This window comes from Dromiciops gliroides, chromosome 1 (assembly GCF_019393635.1).
Source record: "Dromiciops gliroides isolate mDroGli1 chromosome 1, mDroGli1.pri, whole genome shotgun sequence".
In the NCBI taxonomy this organism is placed as follows: Eukaryota; Metazoa; Chordata; class Mammalia; order Microbiotheria; family Microbiotheriidae; genus Dromiciops; species Dromiciops gliroides.
Genome location: NC_057861.1, coordinates 14829470 through 14849388, shown reverse-complemented (window position 1 = coordinate 14849388; position 19919 = coordinate 14829470). Strand labels below are relative to the sequence as shown.

Sequence of the window (19919 nt, the reverse complement as noted above, 5' to 3'; positions counted from 1 at the left end):
CTTCTGTTTCTATGCCCAGTTTTAAAAAAAATGCCTTTGACATTTTGAATACTCTCAAACTCATTCATTCTTTCTCCTCTGGTGTGATTATTGCCATGCTATGATTGCCTTCCATAAATTCCCTAAAGGGGATTGATCCAAAATGTTGAAAGTCTTCCTAGAAGTTCTGTAATATTTTGTGGTTCCCAGTACAGCAGTCATGCTGTCCATCTGGGCATCCTGGTTTTTGCCACCAGACTGGTGCTTCTTCCTTCCCCGCCCATGTGTTCATGTACAGATCCTTGTCTATTACTGGCCACAGTGGCACATGCTTCCTTCCACCATGTGTCTTTCCATTATTCTTTGATTAACCTGCAGTTCTTGTTTTTCATATTCATGTGCTCTTTATTTAGCCAATAAGGGGGAAGGATGGAGATCATTTCTGTATGAGCCACATATTTCCTAACTGTCCTTAATTATTTAGCTAGTCATGATAATCTTCTCTGGGAATCTCTTTCCATGTAGAATGATCCATCTTTGGAGAGGCAGCATCTTTGTAGTTGAAACCAGTGTCCTCTAGCTTTGAGAAATTGCGAGTCATTCATTTCCAAAAGTTGGCTTGTTGTTGCCTAGCCATGGCTCTGTAGAAACCCATGTGGGGGCTGTCAGGCCCTTTCCCAAACTTCACTGGATTTGTTTTTGTAGCATCATAACTGAATAGCAATAGCATTTACGTAACACTTGGTTTTCAAAGTGCCTTAAAGATAGGATCTCATTTGATCCTCACAACAGCTCTGGGAGGTAGGTGCTATGATTATCTCCATTTGATTGATGAGGAAACTGCAGAGATGGAGTGACTGCCCAAGGTCACATAGGCATTAAGTGTCTGAGACTAAATTTGAACCCCGGGGCTTCCTGACTCTAGGTCCATTGCTCTATCCATATTCAATTATAGTCAACTTTCCAATTTTAACTAATGGGATAGAGGAATGGGTAGGGATGAATGACTGCCACAGGTATAATGCTGCAAAGTCATAGTACCTCTGAGGTTATTTAATGCCTGGCCTAGTGTTTATCCATTTAATTGATAGTGATCATTATAGAAAATATAAATCTATCATTCAGATGCATTCACATCATAGAATGTCAGCATCGTATGGTTAGACCGTATTCTGTGGAAGTGGCTCTCCTCATAATGACTAATGAGCCCCTTCAGCTAAGTAGTGTACTGATATAAGAACAGTCTAACTGATGCTGACCACTTTTTAACATATAGATCAAAGAATATGAAAAGCTTGATTCTGAAGAAGCGCGTCTCCGGAGGAGTCGGCAAATTTATGACACATTCATAATGAAGGAGCTTCTGTCTTCTTCGCATGTGAGTATTTCCTTTTTGTCATGTGGCTGCTGTGTTATCTTGTACTGATAAATGTTTTCCTTTGAAACAAGATTCTTTTAAAGGTTTCCATATTGTATGTAAGTGCAATGGTAAGTTGAAGCCTAGAAAGAGGGATAGATGCTCTCTTCCTTTCCTGGTTTCCTCTTGTAATTTCTGTTGTTTAGAATCAGTGCCATTTTCAGAAATTGATCATTTCCTCCGGGGAAAAAAAAGATCAAAAGAAACCCATATTAATTTGGATTCATTGGAGAGAAGACTCATCTGAATCTCTGAAAGTGAAATTTCATTTGAAGAAATGTGACTTTACTATTGGAAAGTGGATTTTGAGGATGAGGCCAGCCAGCCAGCCAGGCTTAAAGACTATATTTGATGAACTGATAATGACACTTACAATCAATTGTGTGTTTAGAGTGGTTAGTCCAAGGAAATAGTCTTACTGCCTTCAGGAAAGTAAGCGTCATTACTTTGCCTAATAAAGCCTCTTTCAGTAGGTAACAGGAATCACTCATATTTCTATATCACTTTAACTTTCCAAAGTACTTTCCCCACAATGGCCCTGTGAAAGCAGATAGTTTAGTACCCAGTGTTTCTGTTTTCCAGAGAACACAGCTGGTGCTTGGAGTTAGTGTGGTGTGGTAGGAAGAACCCGGAACCTAGCATTAGAAGACTGAATTGGCATCTGAGCTTTGCCAGTTACTGCTTGGGTGACCTTGGGAAAATCTCCTTGGGGCCTCAGTTTTCTCCTGTGTGAAATGAGGAGGTCAGGATGTGGTCATCTCTAAGGTCCCTGCTAGTTCTGATTCCAACGAACCTCCTGAGATTTTCTTATTCCTTGACTAAAGTGGAACAGCTGCTAAACGTTGGACCTGAGACTGAAACCAGAGATTTCTGACCCTTCATCCATCACTCTTAATTTTGTACCTACAGAAACCAAGTCCAGCATAGCTGCCGTTTGATCGGTCCCATTTGAATGTTGAACCAGTGATGTTTCAGGGTACCATGTCTCAGTGTTCAAAGTCTTCTCCAGAGGAGTTGCTTAGCACTGAAATGATGCTTATGTAATTTAATCGACCCATGAGTTGAAAGAATTTCAATCCTAGGGAAAATTCTATTGTGGCATGAAGATTGCTTTATTGTCGTTTGATTTTTGAGGGCACATCAATGCTTTATGCTCATGGATAATGGGATTTCTAGAGAGTTGAATAGCAGTGGATAAATTGGCATTTCTTATGGAACTGCTTTTTTTTTTTTCCAATTTCCCCAATGAATTTTATGAACAAACCCATTGGAAGATTGTTGAGCTACTTAATTGGATATTAGGATGGCTGTTATTACTTATGGACCAAAGACCTCTGGTACATCTCCACTGCTCTGCACTGAAGGAGCCACACACACCAGGCCAAACATTTCCATAGTGTTTACAACAGACCATCATCAATTAATGCAGAGTCCATTGCCTGTATACTCAGGTTGAAGTCTATCTCTCTCTAGACAGACTGCTAACTAAGGAAGAGGTATTAATGCCAGCAGGCTCCTCTTGTGTGAGTGCCTGGTGCTGATTCAATCCCAGCAGAGATCTACTCTCAGAGTCAGATCTACAAGTCAGAGTCCACTGCTCATACATAAGCCCCCTGAAATCTTTGGGGGTTTATGGCAAGAGGAGGTTATCCCCCAGGAGTTCAAGGATGCCTCCATTGTCTATCTCTAAAGGAAAAGGAAACAGGTTGTCCCATGACAGTCACAAGAGACACTTCATCTCTCTCTTAGTGGTTGCTGGCAAGATTCTTGCCCAAGTCCTCCTTAACTGGCTGATCCTTCACCTGGAAGATGGTCATCCACCCAGTGTGGTTTCAGAAGAGCCTGAGGAACAGGCGTTTGCTGCCCAACAACTCCAGGAGAAATGCCAGGAGTAGAACGGAGTTCTGTACTCATCATTTGTTAAGCTGACCCAGGTCTTTGATACTGTTAGTCATGAGATCTTGTGGAAGATCATGGCAAAATTTCATTGCCTGGAGAAGTTTGTTAGTATTGTATGTCAGTTTCATGACGACATGCTTACATGGATAATGGACAAGACTCTCATATTTTCCCAGTCACCAGTGGAGTGAAGCAGGGCTGTGTGTTTTCTTCCATGCTTCTTAGCATGATGTTTTCCAACAATGTTAATGATGAAAACAACATCAAGGATAGTTACCTCACTGAGGGTAAACTATTTAACTTGGAAAGGCCATAAGCCAACACTAAAGTGGAGGGAGAGTTGGTACAGGACTTTTTGTTAGCTGATGATGGTGCACTCAGTGCATCCTCTAAGGCTGAGATGTGACAGAGTGTGGATCAAGTCTCTGATGCTTGTGCTAAAGTTGGCCTGAACACCAAGAAAACAGAAGTTCTCCATCAGCTAGAACCACACAATCCATACACGGAACCATTAGTTACAAGGAATGGAGAAATTTTTGAATGCTGTGGATAGGTTCACTTACCTTGGCAATATACTTTCCAGGGATATCCGCGTAGATGTTGAGGTTGGCACAAGCATGGCCAGAGCTAGCTCAGTGTTTGGGAGAGAAGAGGTATTGGCTGCCTACCAAAGTGAAGGTCTACAATGCCATTGTGCTGACCTCATTTTTATATGCCTGTGGAACCTGGAGAATATACCAGTGCTGTGCCAGGAAATGGAATCATTTTTATTTGGATTATTTTAGGAATAATCTGAAGATCACCTGGCAAGATAAGGTACTGGTTACTGAAGTCCTTTTTTGAACTGAACTGTCAAGCATTCAAACTCTCCTGTAGACAGTGCCACTGCGATGGACTGGCCATGTTGTCTGAATGCCAGATGTACATTGATCTAAAAGACTATTTTACTGAGAACTCAAACAAGGCGAGTGCTCATGAGGTGATCAGAAGAAGTGGTACAAGGGCACTCCCAAGGTCTCTCTGAAGAACTTTAGTATCAGGTGTAAGACATGGGAGACACTGGCCTAGGACTGCCCAGCATGATGTGCCCGCATCAAGGAAGGTGCCATGCTTTATGAGGAAAGGTGAATTGCTGTGTCAAAATGGAAACATGAAATGCACAAATCTAGAGACATCTCCACTCCAAATGATCACATGGACTATTTGTGCCCAACCTGTGGCAGAGCCTTCTGAGCTTGTATTAGTCTGATTGGCCGCAGTCTGACACACAACATCGCAATGTCACTTTAGTCCTCTTCGTGAATGAAGGATGAACAACAACATTGAGCCACTTGGATGAAGGTGGTCGAATGGCTTAGATGGTTATTAGGAGAGTCTAGAAATGTTCACATTATGGATTTTAGCCCATCAGTAATGTACTTTGACTTGTGCTGTGAAGCATCTGAGCCTGCCTTCCTGTGATGCGTTGCTTTTACTGTAGAATCTCCAGATATTTCCCTCCATGGTTTTTTTTTTTTTTAAAGTAAGGCAATTAGGGTTAAGTGACTTGCCCAGGGTCACACAGCTAGTAAGTGTCAAGTGTCTGAGGCCGGATTTGAACTCAGGTCCTGACTCCAGGGCCCATGCTCTATCCACTGCACCACCTAGCTGTCCCTCCCTCCATGGTTTTTAAGAGGAAGAACTATCTTCCTAAGAAAACTGAAGTTAAATGGAGTTGCTAATGTAGTTCAGCATGTCACCCTGTAAAGAGTACAGGCCTGGCGCTCAGGAAACCTCCCAGTGGCACTAAATGAGCCGGATGATCTCACCTTTTCAGTCTTCATCCCCAAAGTAAAGGTGGATGGACCAGATGCCCCATAAGGCTTCTTCCAGATCTAAAATTCAGTGGTTCCATTACTCTGCAGGTGTGGCTGGGTCCACTGCTGGGGATTTTCCCCACCTGACCTGTGGTTTCTTTTCCTTTCTGTCCAGCTTACATGATCTCAGCTTTGAATACCAATGTGTACTCCAAATGCTTTTCTTATCTAGTGTGTTTTCTTTTTTTAATATGAATATTTTCATAGATTTGTTGGGAGAGCCTCCCTTTTCTTACTTCTCCATTTTGGATGATCAGTTACAGGAATGAGAGATTTGGATCTCTGGGGGATCCCCAAAGTCTTAGTGTATTTTCAGCTCTTCAGGACTTTGGGGACCTGCAGAATCTTCCCAGGGATAGGAAGATGCTAAATGGTGATGGTGATGCTTCTCAATGTGGGATGACTGCCGTTGTCACCGGCACATAGTTGGTGTTTGATAAATGTCTGTTGGATTTGATTTCTGCCAATGCACACAATCTTGCCTAGCATTGGCCTCTTAACCAGAGTGTCTTGTTAGGCTACAAGTTCTGGAGACACCAGCTGTGTAACAGGTGTTTGTGTAGGAATTACAAATGCCAGAGTCGAGCATTATTGGATCCTCTTTGATAAGAGAAATTTTACAAGGTTTGAAACTCTTAATTAGTTGGGATTGTAGAGCAGTCTATTTCAAAGAAATGTTTTTCATTTTGGTGTGAAAAAAAAATCATTGTTCTTAATTTTTCAAAAGGTATTCTCAAAGCAAGCTGTAGACCATGTACAAACTCATCTAGCCAAGAAAAAAGTGCCCTCAAATCTTTTTCAGGTAAGATTGAACCTTTTTAGGATAAACGTCCTTAATTTGTATCAGCCTAGGAAAGGTCTTTGCCTGTATTTGCCTGAGGAGTTGGCCTCTCCAACTAGATTTCTGCAGGTAACAAAGATTACTTTAAAATCGGTTATTTTTAAATTCTGCCACTAATGTGTTCCTGTGATATGTCATCCTGGCTTGGAGACGGCCTTGGGTTGCTGGAGACCAGAACAGAGTACAGGAACCTTCTGACTCTTGCCCCTGAACTGGGAAGTTTTTCCAATATGTGCCCAGTGCCAAGTTATGCATGTGCTCTCCAAAGAACCAGCTGTGATTGGCATAGCCAAGCTTCTCCCTACCAGGTTGATTCATGGAAGGTGCAGAGGCCCTGGTATCCACCCCTGAAAGGAGAGTGAACACTGAGGAAACGCAGATGTCTCTTAGAGGGTCAAGCTATCTTCCAACCAAAGTATGATGTAGCTGCCAAAATTCCAAACAGAAGTTTCTCTAAGATTAATTTCTTTTGTTTGTTGAAAAATTGTCAAGCTATGATGCCTTGGCCATAGAACTTTATAAAAGCTTTTCTAGTAAAATTGTTTTAATATTAGAATACCAAAAAAGAAGTTGTATTGGCAATTCAAAAGACTAGGGACGGTGCCCTTGGTGTGCTTTGGTCACACTTTGTTCATTGATGTTTGCCCTGAGAATTGTGGTGTAGGTCATACTTTCTACTAGAGCCTCCCTCACAGCCCCCCAAAGTCTTTTTCTGATGTGAACTGTCATGACCTCCCCTCCCCATTGTTGGATAGTTGGTTGCTCTTGAAACTTGAATTAAACACCATGTCCTAATTGAAATGAGATTCATTTTCAAGAATTTTGTGTTTTAGAGGGCATGAATCTGTCCCAGCTGCCAATCTCTTTGTTCTTGTTTTATTCCAAGGGAGCCTTGGTTGAGTTACCATTATCCTCATTCCCCTTTATGTGAACCCAAGGGGTGCTTTGCGGAAGGTCAAATTTGGAATTCTAAAGCATCATGTGTTTGCTAATCTTTAGTACTAAGAATTTCCCCCCCTTCCCCCCCAAGCCTTTTCCATCCCGTATATTTTCCATAGAAAGTACAATAGCAGATAGTCAACACCCTCCACTGAATAATGGGCCCTTTGTGGTTTCTCCGAATTACAAAAGAGAGAGAGAGAGAGAGAGAGAGAGAGACTATCATTAAGTAATATTATGATTCTTATAAGTGGGAAAGCTAAAAAATGATGCCCATGGTCTTACCTGGGATCAGTGAATGTCTTTACGGTGTGAGGTAAGTTGATTCAATGCCTTTTCCCCTTATGACTTATTGTTTTTCACGATGAACTTAATAATGGAGGTTACACAGTAAGACACAGCAGGTGGTAACAGCTTTGGCTTTGTTTTTCTAGCTTGGGAAGATTGAATGCTTTGACTGGGGCTTTGTCTAGACACACAAACTGGTTGGGTTGTGTTGGGGGGAGGCTGAATTAAAATCAACTTTGTTATCTTTATGAATCCTAATAAGTGGCTTTGCTCAACTTTTAACTCTTTTACTGTTGGTTTCATGTTGCACGTACACATCCGCAACAAACCTTAGTACTCAGATAATTTTCAAGCCCTCAGTGATTTTAGATTGGTGTCCTTTGTGAGGAAAATGTTGATGGCTCACGCACTCTAGGCATTTCTCCACTGGGGTTTGAATCAGTCAGTCAGTCAACATTTATTAAGCACCTTAGTGTGCCAGGCGCTGTATTAAGCACTATGGATACAAATATGGGGGAAAAAAAGATCATCCCCATCCTCAAAGAGCTAGCATTTTAATGGTGGAAGATGACACACAAAAGGAAACTGAATAGTGTGTGGAAAGAGGGGCATGGCGGAACAGTCAGGCACAAGCCCCAGAGTGGAGCCACCAGATGAGAAGTGAGGAGCTGTCCCAGCTGGGCCCTCTCCTGAAGGGGGGCGGGGTTGGAGATCCCGACCGTCTAGCCAGGGGGACAGAGAGGGAGCTGAGGAGGCTGATGGCATTCTGGATCTTGTCCCAGGAAGGAGCATCCTGGGACATGGGGCAAAAGTCAGTCTGAGAGAGAACCCCTGAGGAGGGCAGCTGAAGGAGAGATGAGGGGCAGACGATGCCACTTGTTGTCTCAGGATTTAACATCTGTCTTCCTTGCACAGCATGGAGAGTGGGATCAAGTTACACTTGGGAAGTTCTAGTTACACTTGGGTAGATTTGTTCCATGGGAAACAAAACCACTTGTTTGCCCACCAGTGAGGGTCCGGGTTAGGGAAGGAAGGAAAACGTGGCGGTGGCGTGCTTAGCTCTGTTGTTGCTGTAGGTGTTTGAGAACCCAAGGACCCTGAAATGGTGACTCTACCACATAGCCTCATGTCACTGGACTCTGGCTTAAGGACCTCATTGGTGTGTCCTGTCATTTGAGTGCTTGGGCTTTTCCCCTGGGGCGGGGGGACAGAAAGGAAGGCACAGTTCTGCTTTGAGTCTTTAGAGGATCACTGGTAACTTTTTGGAATTTGTTGTTTTGTTCGGTGGTTTCAGTTGTGTGTGACTTTTTGTCACCTCATTTGAGGTTTTCTTGGCAATGATACTGGAACAGTCTGCCATTTCCTTCCAGAGCTCATTTTACAGATGAGGAGACTGAAGCAAGCAGGGTAAAGTGACTTGGCCAAGGTCACACAGCTAGTAAGTGTCTGAGGACAGATTTGAATTCATGAAGAGGAGTCTCCTGGATTTCAAGCCCAGTGCTCTATCCACTGCACCACCTAGGCTTTGCTTTCTTCTTTTTTTTTTTTAGTGAGGCAATTGGGATTAAGTGACTTGCCCAGGGTCACACAGCTAGTAAGTGTTAAGTGTCTGAGGCTGGATTTGAACTCAGGTACTCCTGAATCCAGGGCTGGTGCTCTATCCACTGCGTCACCTAGCTGCCCCTAGGCTTTGTTTTCTTGACAGAATCATCTGGACACCCAAAGATGTCCACTTTGCTTTCTGGTTGGTTCAGGTTTAGAAGGCCAAGTTTAGTTAGATATTGTAGACAGTGTTAGAAGATTGTTGAGAGTGGGGGTTCTTAGCTTTTTTGGGTTGTGTCCCCTTTTGGAAGTCTGGGGAAGACATGGACCCCTCATCATAATCATGGTTTTCAGTACATAAATAAACATATAAGATTACAAAGGGAACCAATGATATTCCAATACAGTTATCAAGATATAAAAAAAAGAATCCTCAGACCCAGAGGAAGAGTCCCTAGTTTAGAGATTTCTGCTTCCTTCATGTATATTTTGGGCAAGAGCACTGGAAGAGGAGGTCGCAAGGCTCCTCTCTCACTAGCTATGAAACTGCCCTGGCTCGGTCCCTTCTGGCTTCCGGCTGCTTGTCTGTCAGATTATACGAGGCGACCCTTCATGTTCCTTCCAGCTCTGACGCCTCCTAGTTCCAGAAGCAGAACAGGCTGCCTTGGGAGTTGGTGTGTTCTTGTTAGGACGGTCTTTGAGCAAAGGCCGGGTGGTGTTGAAGGGAGTTCTCTTCTGGCCCAGGTTGTACGAGGAGACCTCCTAGATCACTTCTGACTCTGGAGCGCTGCCATGTTCTTATGTAATTGGCTCCTCACGTGTTTGCCCAGCACTCCCTGGGGTCCCCCTTCCAGGCTCAGGGGAAGTCCTCTGGGGCCCTGGAAGCAAGGCCTCTGTACACAGCACCTACTCTCCCTAAAGCCCCAGGTCAGACTCTGACTATATTTAGTGACTACATTGAGGGGTTCTGAGAACATGTTGGCAAGAATTTCAGTTTTCACTTTGCATTTGTAATAGAGTAGATATAAAGCCAGCACAGGGGGGAAAACCCCACATTTCATATGTCTGCTGGTTTTGTTTATAATAAAGTGTCAGCAATGCTCAGTGGCCTGGACTGCTTTCAGTGTAGTTGCAAGGGTTCAAGAGTGGGAGCCAGGGGACTTGCCACCAGATACCCTTTGTGATCCTGTCGAGGCCCTGGCACTCTCATCTGTCATATGAGCTAAGTGGGTTAGAAGGTGCCAAAGATCCTTTTTAAGACTCTCATCCAATTAGATAAGTTCAAGCATCAGCTGTATGTGTATGTGCATGTATGTATGTATGTGTATGTGTGTTGGGTTTCAGATTTTAACCTTGGGGCTAATGGTACAGGTTGGTGTTACTATTGGCCTCTCCATATATGGTCACTTTAGTCTGTTTCGATTAACATTGTGTGGAATTTCTTTTTTTGGTCCTTTCCAGCCATACATAGAAGAAATTTGCGATAGTCTTCGGGGCAACATATTTCAAAAATATATTGAAAGGTATGAAAAACTGACTATAAAGTGCTGTCCTATGAAGCTGTACCTCAATTTATTTAATATCTATGTTTCTAAAAACTTGTGTGAAATCGAATGCAGTTTCCTTATTGATTAGCATTGTAATGTTAGAGTCGATCTAGTTCTCAAGACTTTAATTGTGTAAAGTGTCTAAGTGTTTACTGTTCCCTTCTCTCCATCAAGTCGCTAATCTGTTGAATGTTTTAAAGGACTGGCTAAGGGAGTTGATACTTAAAAACAAAGCCTTGGGGGGAGGAATCATTTTTTAATACGAATATACCCCCATAAATTATCTGACTTTTTGGATTTTCCTTCACTAGACTTAAAGTGTTCAGTTGGTTTCCTGATCTTTAAATGAATCATTGTGGTTATTAGAATTCAAGGACACAAGCCAATGTCTTTTTGGGATCCTTGATGCAATTAGCGGCTAGCACTTAACCCAGCATCTCATCCACTTTTTAGGCTCTCGGATGTTTGTAAAATAGATGAATACCTAGCCAGTAGATTTGCCTTTTGCTGCTGCTGCTAAGATGTTTCTGTTTATTTGAAATCTCACAATGCTCCTTGACTGTGTCTATGAGATGGATGGAGTAGATGGAGTAGATTCTCCCAGTTTATTACAGATGTGAAACCCTCATTTGTTGGAGAAAGATCTTTGCTCCCCCAGTGACCAGAGCTAAAGATGCGTTCTCATGAACCATCCCTTTCTCTGTAATCCACATACATGAAGGCCCCACAATAACTGAGCCCCATTGCCAGTGTGTGGTCAAGAGTCAGAAGAGATGGGCATGATTTCCTGGTCTCTGACACTGACTCTGTGATTGGGGGCAGGCCGCTTAACCTGTGTGAGCCCCATTTTCCTCATCTTTCCAAAAGACCCCATCCATATAGTGCCCATTGGAGCTGTCACGAGCAAAGGTCTTTTCAAACCTTTTAACCCCATGTAGACATGAGCCTATTACTGCATCTCTATTCCCCATGTGGTCACAGATACAAAGAAATGTTAATTTGTTCTGCAATTCTGTATGATTTTAATAGATGTTGTTAATACCATTTATTGCAAAATTATTCCTTTCATCATATGAGAGAATTATTCTGATCAGTATCAGAAACCTGACTGTGTAGACCTCCCTGAAATCTCAGAGTCTTATCATTGGATAGAACTGACTTTAACTGGGAGGCCATGTGGTAGAGTGGGAAAAGCCTCTGCTCTGGAGTTTAAGGGCCTGGGTTCAAATCCTGACTCTGATAGTTAGTGTGACCTTGGGCGATTCACTTTCTTTCCCTGGGTGTCAGCTTCCTCAACTCCAAGAGGGACTTCATTGAGTGACCTCTGAGCTTCCTTGTGACTCCACAGAGAGGAGCAAACCTACCACTTCTCTGGGTGGTGCCTCCCACTAGTGGGCAGCTAGAATTGTTAGGACACCTTCCCCTCAGCATCAGGATTAAATCTATCTTTTTTTGACTCACCCCATTACTGCTGGCGCTGCCCTCTGGAACCAGTCTGGAACTGCCCATGGGGGACCTTCCCATACTTAAGGAGAGTCATGCTCCCTTCCCACCCCCCACCCCCACCGTACCATCTTGGCTCTTACCTAAAAGGTCTATGTCCATGACAAGCATTCATTCATTCCATGATCATTTAGTAAACATTGGGCCTGGCCGTAGGGCACACAAAGATAGCTAAGCTGGCATCTCTGCTCCCGAGGAGCTGGCCAGGTGGTAAGGACATAGCCTTGACCCTTTGGCAAACAGCAGGAGAGGTGCTCTCAAATCATTTTTTTAAGACCTTAATTTTAAGTCTTTTAATTCCATTAAGGAAGGATAGTCACACCTCACACCTTGGAACATTCTCCCCTGTGCCAGGAGATAGACACCTAGGGACATAGCCCATGCAGCCTCTGGCTGTGCCACATTTGGAGAGGGCACAAGAGGAAGCAGGGAAGCCCATGATTAAGTAGTACCCCACTCTCATTGTCCTTGCTTGTGGTTAAACTCAGTTGTTCCTGTCAAGTGCTGTCATTGGCCCTTTACATTTGATGCCCCCAGCAAAACACTGTAGAACCCCCTCCCCCCCACCCCAGGAGAGAACTTAAGATTTAGAGATTTTCATTTATAGATCATTAAAACAAGATGTAATTTACTCCTTTCCAAAAACTGGATCAACAGAAAATTCTGATGAAGTAAGTAGATAAAAGGTATTGTTATTCTTAATTTTATAGATGAAGAAACAGATTCATTAAGTCAGATAAATTATATATGGATAATTTTGGTGCACTGTTAGCTATTTATTAATTTGCATGATTTTTATTATTATAGCTTGTAATCATCTAAAGAAGAAACTCGGAAAATATTCTAATCTAGGTTACAAAATAAAATGCTAGAGGTTAAGACAGAGTATGGGAAAATGTTGACACAATTTGCATATTTAAAAACCCAAGGAAAAGCAATGAAAAAATGTAGGAATGAAGAGAGAATAGTACTTGTAGATTTCAAAAGATAGCATAAAAGAGTAATCATCAAAACTTATTTGGCACTACTTAAAAAGTAGAAAGGTAGACTAGTGGAACACACTAGGCAAGAAAGAACCAACAGAATCACATCCCAAAATACAGATCATGCCATGAAATAATTCTCTTTTTGGCAAGACTTCCTGACAGAACTAGGAAGCTGTCTTATAGAATCTAGGTTTAGACCAACACCTTAGTCTATATTCAGCAAGAAACTCAAAATGTGCCCAAATATTCAAGGTTGTACCAAAAGAGTTTAGATAAGAACCAGATCATGTGTCTTTCATTAATGTTTTTATCAGTAAATGGTTATTGATTGATGAATGGTCAGAGGGTAAATTATTAATCAAATAAAGGAATGATAATAATAAGAAAAAACTACAACGATAATAATAGCCATCATTTATATATGTGCCAAGCACTATGCCAAGTGCTTTACAATTATTGTCTCATTGGATCCTCACAACCCTGGGAAGTAGGTGCTGTTATCATCCCCATTTCACAGCAGAGGAAACTGAGGCTGACTGAGGTGAAATCATTTGCTCAGGGTCACACAGCTAGTAAGTGTCTGAGACTGGATTTGAACTCAGGTCTTCCAGACTGCAGCCCCCAGTACTCTCAGCACTGTGGTGCCACCTAGCTGTCCGAAGGATAGAAGTGACTACAGTTACATGAAATTGCAAAGTAGGGTAAGAAGGGAAGAGGTCAAGTGGGGAAAAAAATCTTTGTTCTCAAATAATTCTGATAAGGGTTTGATAGTTGAGATCTCTCGCCTACAAATGCCTCCAACCAATACCATTCCCCAGGAGATGAGGGGTCAAAATGTGTAAGCAGACAGTTCCTACAAGAAGAATTGAAAACTATTAACAATGACATGAAAGAATGTGCCAAATTTCTATTAAAAAGAGAATTGCATCTCAAAACAACTCTGAGGCTTCAGGCAAACTGGCAAAGATGCTAAAAGATGGGGATAAGTCCCTGTTGGGGTGATGGTGGAAAAGGGGCCTCGCTTTGGTGCTGCTTTTAGGACCATGAATGGGTCCAGACATTTTGGATACCAAGTGACGCCACCAGTGTTCCTTACTTTGGGGTTCCTTGTTTTGTAAAGTTGCTCTGTGAATTTAGGAAGTAAGTTACATGATAAGAAATGTACCTTTCCAATAATTACTTTAACTTCATTCTTTTTTAGTGACAAGTTCACTAGATATTGTCAGTGGAAAAATGTAGAGCTAAATATCCATGTAAGTAATTGTGTGATCACGTCTCTCGCCTTCCTTGCCTCCCTTCCTCCCTTGTCCTTCTTTCTCTGTCTCTCCCGTGAAATGCTGATAATGCTCCATTGCTCTTCCTTCCTTGTCATGGGAAGGAGACGTTCACAAGCTAGGACTGTTTCCTTCCTCAGCCTCCTAGTGTTCTGTTGCCTGAGTGAGCAAAAGCTTTCCCAGGAGGCCCCGCCCCCGTTGTCCTCCCTTTTAGGTGCTCCCTTCCTCTTTTGGAAGGTGAGCTCCTTGAGGGCTCAATGAGTGCTCTGGAAATGCTGGTTGACTGATAGGCTTAGTCTGCGTCTTGTTTATTTCCAGCGTTGACCCTTTTCTGTCTGTTTCTCTTTTATTCTGGGAGAGGGCGAAGACGTGGCTCCTCTGTTCTCCCCTTTACTTGAGCTTATCCCAGAGTCCTGGTGGGAATGACTGAGGAGCAGGCCTCGCATTTGTCCTTGAATAAGAATGGTTAGAAGACCTCTCCTCCTCTCTGTGCCCTCACTGCCAGGAGCAGGATGGCGATGGTTTGGACAAAGTGCCTGCCCTGCCGGGCCCCTCCCTGTCTTCCTGGAGCCTCAGCTACCATACAGTATTGTCCAGGATTCGATTTGCCAGCACAGTCCTACTTAGGAGAAAATGAGTTAATTTTCTGGGGTTGTACAAGGGGCGCATCCTTTGTCTGGGCCCCTTGTCTGAGTTTAGAATTCATCTCCCCAAGCCTGGATGAAGCTTGGGCACGTCCTTTACCCCATCTCGTGCCAGGGCCAGAAGGGCTGCCCTGCTGTGTGGGCCCCAGTAGCTGCAGGCCCAGGCAGGCGCTCGTCTCTTCTCTGTGGCTGTGCACAGGCTCAGCCCTGGACTTCTGGGGCTGCGTTAGCCAAGCCCCTGGTCTAGAGCTGGCAGCTACCCCCAGGCCTATCGGCAGCTGGGACCTCATTACTGTCCAGCCTCCCGACAGAAATCCAAGGAACGACTAGGAGGTCCCTGAGCATCACACGTGAGGCCTTCCTTCCTCGGGGGGCCTGTGACCCCCGAGCCGGGCTCCTGTGACCGTGCACTATGTGGTCTTCACATTTGCTTCTCCTTTCCTTGTGCTTCATTTACTTTGCAAGAGGCAAAGGAAGGGGGAGTATGTGGAGGTCTCTCCATCCTTGGACTTGGGAATCGGAGTGCTTGGGGCCCTCGGCGAGGCTGACGGAAACCCCCTGCGCCGGAGCGAGCGACCACTCACGATAGTGTGACTCTGTGTGAGAGCTTGGGGAAAAAATAAAGTGAAATGAAATGCTGTTATTTTTGAATTCACAGTTGACCATGAATGATTTCAGTGTACACAGGATTATCGGCCGAGGAGGATTTGGTGAAGTATATGGTTGCAGAAAAGCTGACACTGGAAAAATGTAAGCTCTTTCAATGGCTTCAGTTCCAACACTCAGTAGCATAGAAGGTCTGCAAAGGAGAACTGTTGGACTCGAGCCTCTCACTTCTAAAGAACTTCTCTGCATTATAAGTTAGATTATTTTTGCCCAAGTATCTTCACTAGACCTTCAGGAAATCCTCTCATGCCTCATCACTGGGGTTGTCAAGGCCAGCACCAGCCATGCCCAATCCAAGTTCTAGCCGGGCCTCTCCAGTATGGGCCCAGTGGCAGATTGCAGGCCTGTTGATGGGCAGCCAACCAAACCTGTGCAGAGAGGTGGTAGGCTGTTGCAGGGAGCTGGTTTCTTTTTGAAATAGCCCTCTCACAACATCCACCAAGTGCTCCTAGGGGTGGGAATCTGCCCCAGCAGAGGGAGTAGCTGAACTGTTAAAATCACAGATCCCAGAAGGGCTGGCCGGCCCTCTGTGAGTCCAAAGGGTCCCTGCCATGTAACTCTAAGAAGGTTGGGTCTTTACTAATAAAGTTGTTATTCTGAAGTATAAGTGTTCCATGGGAAGAAGCGGAAATTGGTACTTAAATTTCCAATTGGGGCACCATTAGAAATGGAGCCAGAGGATTTCCTTCTTTTAAATAGTCAGCGTTCTCAGTTCATTTCAGATATGTACTAGATGAAGCCGGTGCATAAAGCATTAAGGATGATCAGAATACAGTTGGGTATGACACAGGCCCTGCCTGCCCCTAGAGAATTACTGTCTAGGAAAAGGGGCCAGGACAAAGCTATAGATCAATCAGCAAGTACAAAGAAGAAGTTCCTCCCAACTTTTCTCCTTTCCATGGTCAACCATTTCTGCATTCCATATTAAAGATCTTTTGTGTGCAGAGTACAGTGCTCATGATGAGAAAGACAGTAAAGTTTAGATTAATCTCAGTCCCTGCCTTCATTGCAATGGTCTAAGTGGGGGATGAGTGATACTGTTCTACTGATGCTAATACTGATCATCTGTATTTGTGTAATATTCATCAACAGACTCCTTACAGCTAGGCCTTGTGGCTGTGGTTACCAGCTGAGTTCTCTTTTCTGTTCCATAAACCAAGAATACTTAGCCTCATAGACTGGAAAAATCTTTAGTCTAAAAATGAGTTAATTTGTTTCATGAGTAGAATATTTCCTTAATATAATAAAGACAAAAAAGAATTTACATTTGTATTATTTAGCTGTCATCATCTCAGGTATTTCTCAAACCAAACTTAGTATTGTGCTCAGCTAGTCGGAAGAGAGCTTGGCTCTGCAAATTATTCAGAAATATTTATGTTTCTAGGTACGCAATGAAATGCTTAGATAAAAAGAGGATCAAGATGAAACAAGGAGAAACCTTGGCCTTAAACGAGAGGATCATGTTGTCTCTCGTCAGTACGGGGGTAAGTACACTTTTTCAAACGTGGGATGGTCACTTCCTTCCTGCACAGTTAATTATAAGACAGAGACGACAATGGCTGGAGTTTATTGCATTGCAGTGAACTCAGCTAAAAATATTATTGTCTCTTTTTTTGGCTCCCCCCCCCCTTTAAAGCTCTCCTGTCTCCTCCCAGGGCCACCTCCTCTTCCCTGCATAACATGAGGGGCTGGCTTCTCCTTTGGACCTTGAGTCACTTCTGATAACTTTCATGTGGATTTTCCATTCCATTGATCATCTTGGGATTCATTGTCTAAACTGATGTCCTGGTTCTCCTTCCTTTATTTTGTATCAGTTCCTACAAATATTCCTACATTTATTTGAAATCTTCATACTCACTGTTTCATAGAACACAACAACATTCCATTAATAATTGGTTTTGATTACTCTTTGAAGCTTACCTTTTTGATCATTTTGGCTTCAACCATAGCAATATGGGAACCGATTTTGAGTAGCTTAGTGATTATTGTGAGATTTTGATGAGTTTCCTTCATGGGTCTGGAAGTTTACTCAGAAGAGAAGCTAGAAAATCAATTTATGGAGCTTTAGGATGCCCCCCCCCCACCTGCTGTCTCTGCCTCTTTTTCATTTGTACCAGAGCCAGCAGCTTTTTACAGTTAGAAGGGACCTTAGAGATTCTTTTTTTTTGAGGGGGGGGGTGAGGCAATGAAGGTTAAGTGACTTGCCCAGGGTCACACAGCTAGTAAGTGTCAAGTGTCCGAGGCCGGATTTGAACTCAGGTCTTTCTGAATCCAGGGCTGGTGCTTTATCCACTGCGCCACCTAGCTGCCTTCCAACCTTAGAGATTCTTAAGATTAACCTCTTTTGACAGTGGGAGAAGCCAAGTGGCAGAGATATGGAACAACTTTCTTCAGGTTGTCCTCAACAACAGGGGCAGCTGGGAGGATGGAACAGAACGAATACTAGACAATGGGGCAACAACAGACCCTACCTGGCCAGTGTGTGTGTGTGTGTGTGTGTGTGTGTGAGATGGTGAGGTAAATCTTTTCACCTATCAGAGGGTCAGAAACCTCAGAGTCGGAAACCTTGCTGGTGCTAGCCCTGGACCTGGAGGCAGGGAGACCTGAGTTCAAATCTTACCTCACACACCTAGTAGCCTGTTTGTGTCAGTCTCCTCATCTGTAAAGTGGGTGTAATAATAGCATCTCCCTCCCTGGGCTGTTGTGAGAATCAAATGAGAGAATGGTTGTAATATGCTCAGTGCAATGCCTGGCTCATAGCAAACAGCATCGAAGTGTTAGCTTATTATGATTATTGCTAGTAATAATAACATTTTAACCAGTCTGACATTGGTCATGAAGTTGGCCTTTTATCTTTTAGCACTGGAGAATAAAGCATTTTAACTGAAGGAATTTTCCAGAAAAGTGAAAAATCTCTTTAAGTATCAGTACTATTTAAATGTGAACAACTTTAGTTGGAAAAACAATTTAATTCCTGAGACCTCTCTGTCTTTGTAAACAAATGGCATTTTTTGGTTGTTGCTATTGATTCCAGGCCATGGTTACAAACGGCAGCTTTCTCCCCTTGGCTTATTCTGGTCACTGGAGCTGTTTTTGCTTCTGCACTTGGTGACCTGAGCTGTCTCTGTGTCTCTGCTTGTCTGCTAGGGCTTTTTCCTTCTTCCTTGGTTTATGCTCTTCATCTCTCATGCCTGTCTGTGAGACTGATTCTGGCAGAGTCACTGACCCCCACTGTCCTGAATTCTTTGTCACCTGCGTGAATTGATTGTTACCTGTAGCAAGCAGCCAGGCCAGGTTTTGTTTAGTTTGTTTCTTTTTGGTCCAGACCTGAAAGGTCAAGGAAACTCCCTTGGCCACACACACTGGCCTCTCTCCTTCAACTGAGAGTCACGTGGAGTTGCCTGGGACCCTTGCCCAGGGTCATGTAATGCACGTCAGGGGAAAAGGGGAGCCCAAGTCTGCTTACCTGGAGGAAGCCTCTCTCTGTGCTGCCCCTTGGGGTGCTGGTCACACACGGCTGCTGAAATCAGGCACCTTCTTTTTACACCAAGTGATGAATGGGCCGCATCTGGCCTAATGGATCGTGCTGTTCCTTCCTTGTGGAGCAGCCATTGAGAGGCCTTGGGGAAGCCTGGGAAGCGTTTATTCCCTGGTTTGGAGGCTGTCTTCTAGGTGGGTCGAGTGTCAGAAGGCTGGCAAATACAAAAACACGTAATAGGTTCTGGTCAGTATTTGGGTCAGAATTCAAATTCTAAGTTTGCCTCATCCAGAGCAACATACCAGAATTCCCTTAATTCTCTTGCTCTTCCAGTGACTGTAGTGTACAGCATAATGATTCAAGCCGACTCAGAAAGCCTTTGGTTAGGATCACTGGTTCAACAGCCTTGTTGGAAAGGAGTCAGCTTCTTTAAAAACAACATCAGGGGGCAGCTAGGTGGCGCAGTGGATAAAGCACCGGCCCTGGAGTCAGGAGGACCTGAGTTCAAATCCGGCCTCAGACACTTGACACTTACTAGCTGTGTGACTCTGGGCAAGTCACTTAATCCTCATTGCCCTGCAAAAAAACCCCAACAAAACAAGAACCCCAAAAACAAATTTATAGAAATTAATTTGAAGGTAAGTGATGCCTGCTCACAATCTCACGATTGAGATTCGAGCTGAGTATTCCATAGCATAATCATTTCCCTTTCTGCTGACTGAGCAAAGATAAAGCTTCTCTTCTGTTTATTCTGTCGAATCATGACCACAGACAGTGGGCCTTACACGTACCTTTGAGACTTGTTCAGAAGAAAAGTCTGAATGTACTTGAGGAATTTGTAACCAGTAATTTCCTTGTGGCCCATGAAATAGGTATTTTTTTTTTAATGTAGCCTAAGATGACTTAGAAAATTGACTCCTTCCTTCTCATTATTTTTCTACAAGGTTTTTTTGGGTAATTGAAGTTTATACTTTTTTCCCCAATTACTTGGGGAGATGTTAGATCAGCATAAACCCAGCGATTTGAATTTAACTAGGTTTGGATGTGACTCTTGGGGGAT

At 43.4% G+C, this 19919-nt stretch overlaps 1 protein-coding gene across 3 annotated transcripts in view; it reads left to right on the top strand.

Moving 5' to 3' along the window:
• The window catches only part of GRK3 (G protein-coupled receptor kinase 3), a 185321-nt gene that overhangs the window by 94780 nt on the left and 70622 nt on the right, over nucleotides 1-19919 (top strand). For all 3 annotated transcript variants that reach the window (XM_043979152.1, XM_043979151.1, XM_043979153.1), the window contains 6 exons: nucleotides 1256-1357; nucleotides 5879-5953; nucleotides 10223-10284; nucleotides 13999-14050; nucleotides 15374-15465; nucleotides 16766-16865. In XM_043979152.1, coding sequence (XP_043835087.1) covers nucleotides 1256-1357; nucleotides 5879-5953; nucleotides 10223-10284; nucleotides 13999-14050; nucleotides 15374-15465; nucleotides 16766-16865 — 483 coding nt within the window. The remainder of the gene's footprint in view (nucleotides 1-1255; nucleotides 1358-5878; nucleotides 5954-10222; nucleotides 10285-13998; nucleotides 14051-15373; nucleotides 15466-16765; nucleotides 16866-19919) is intronic.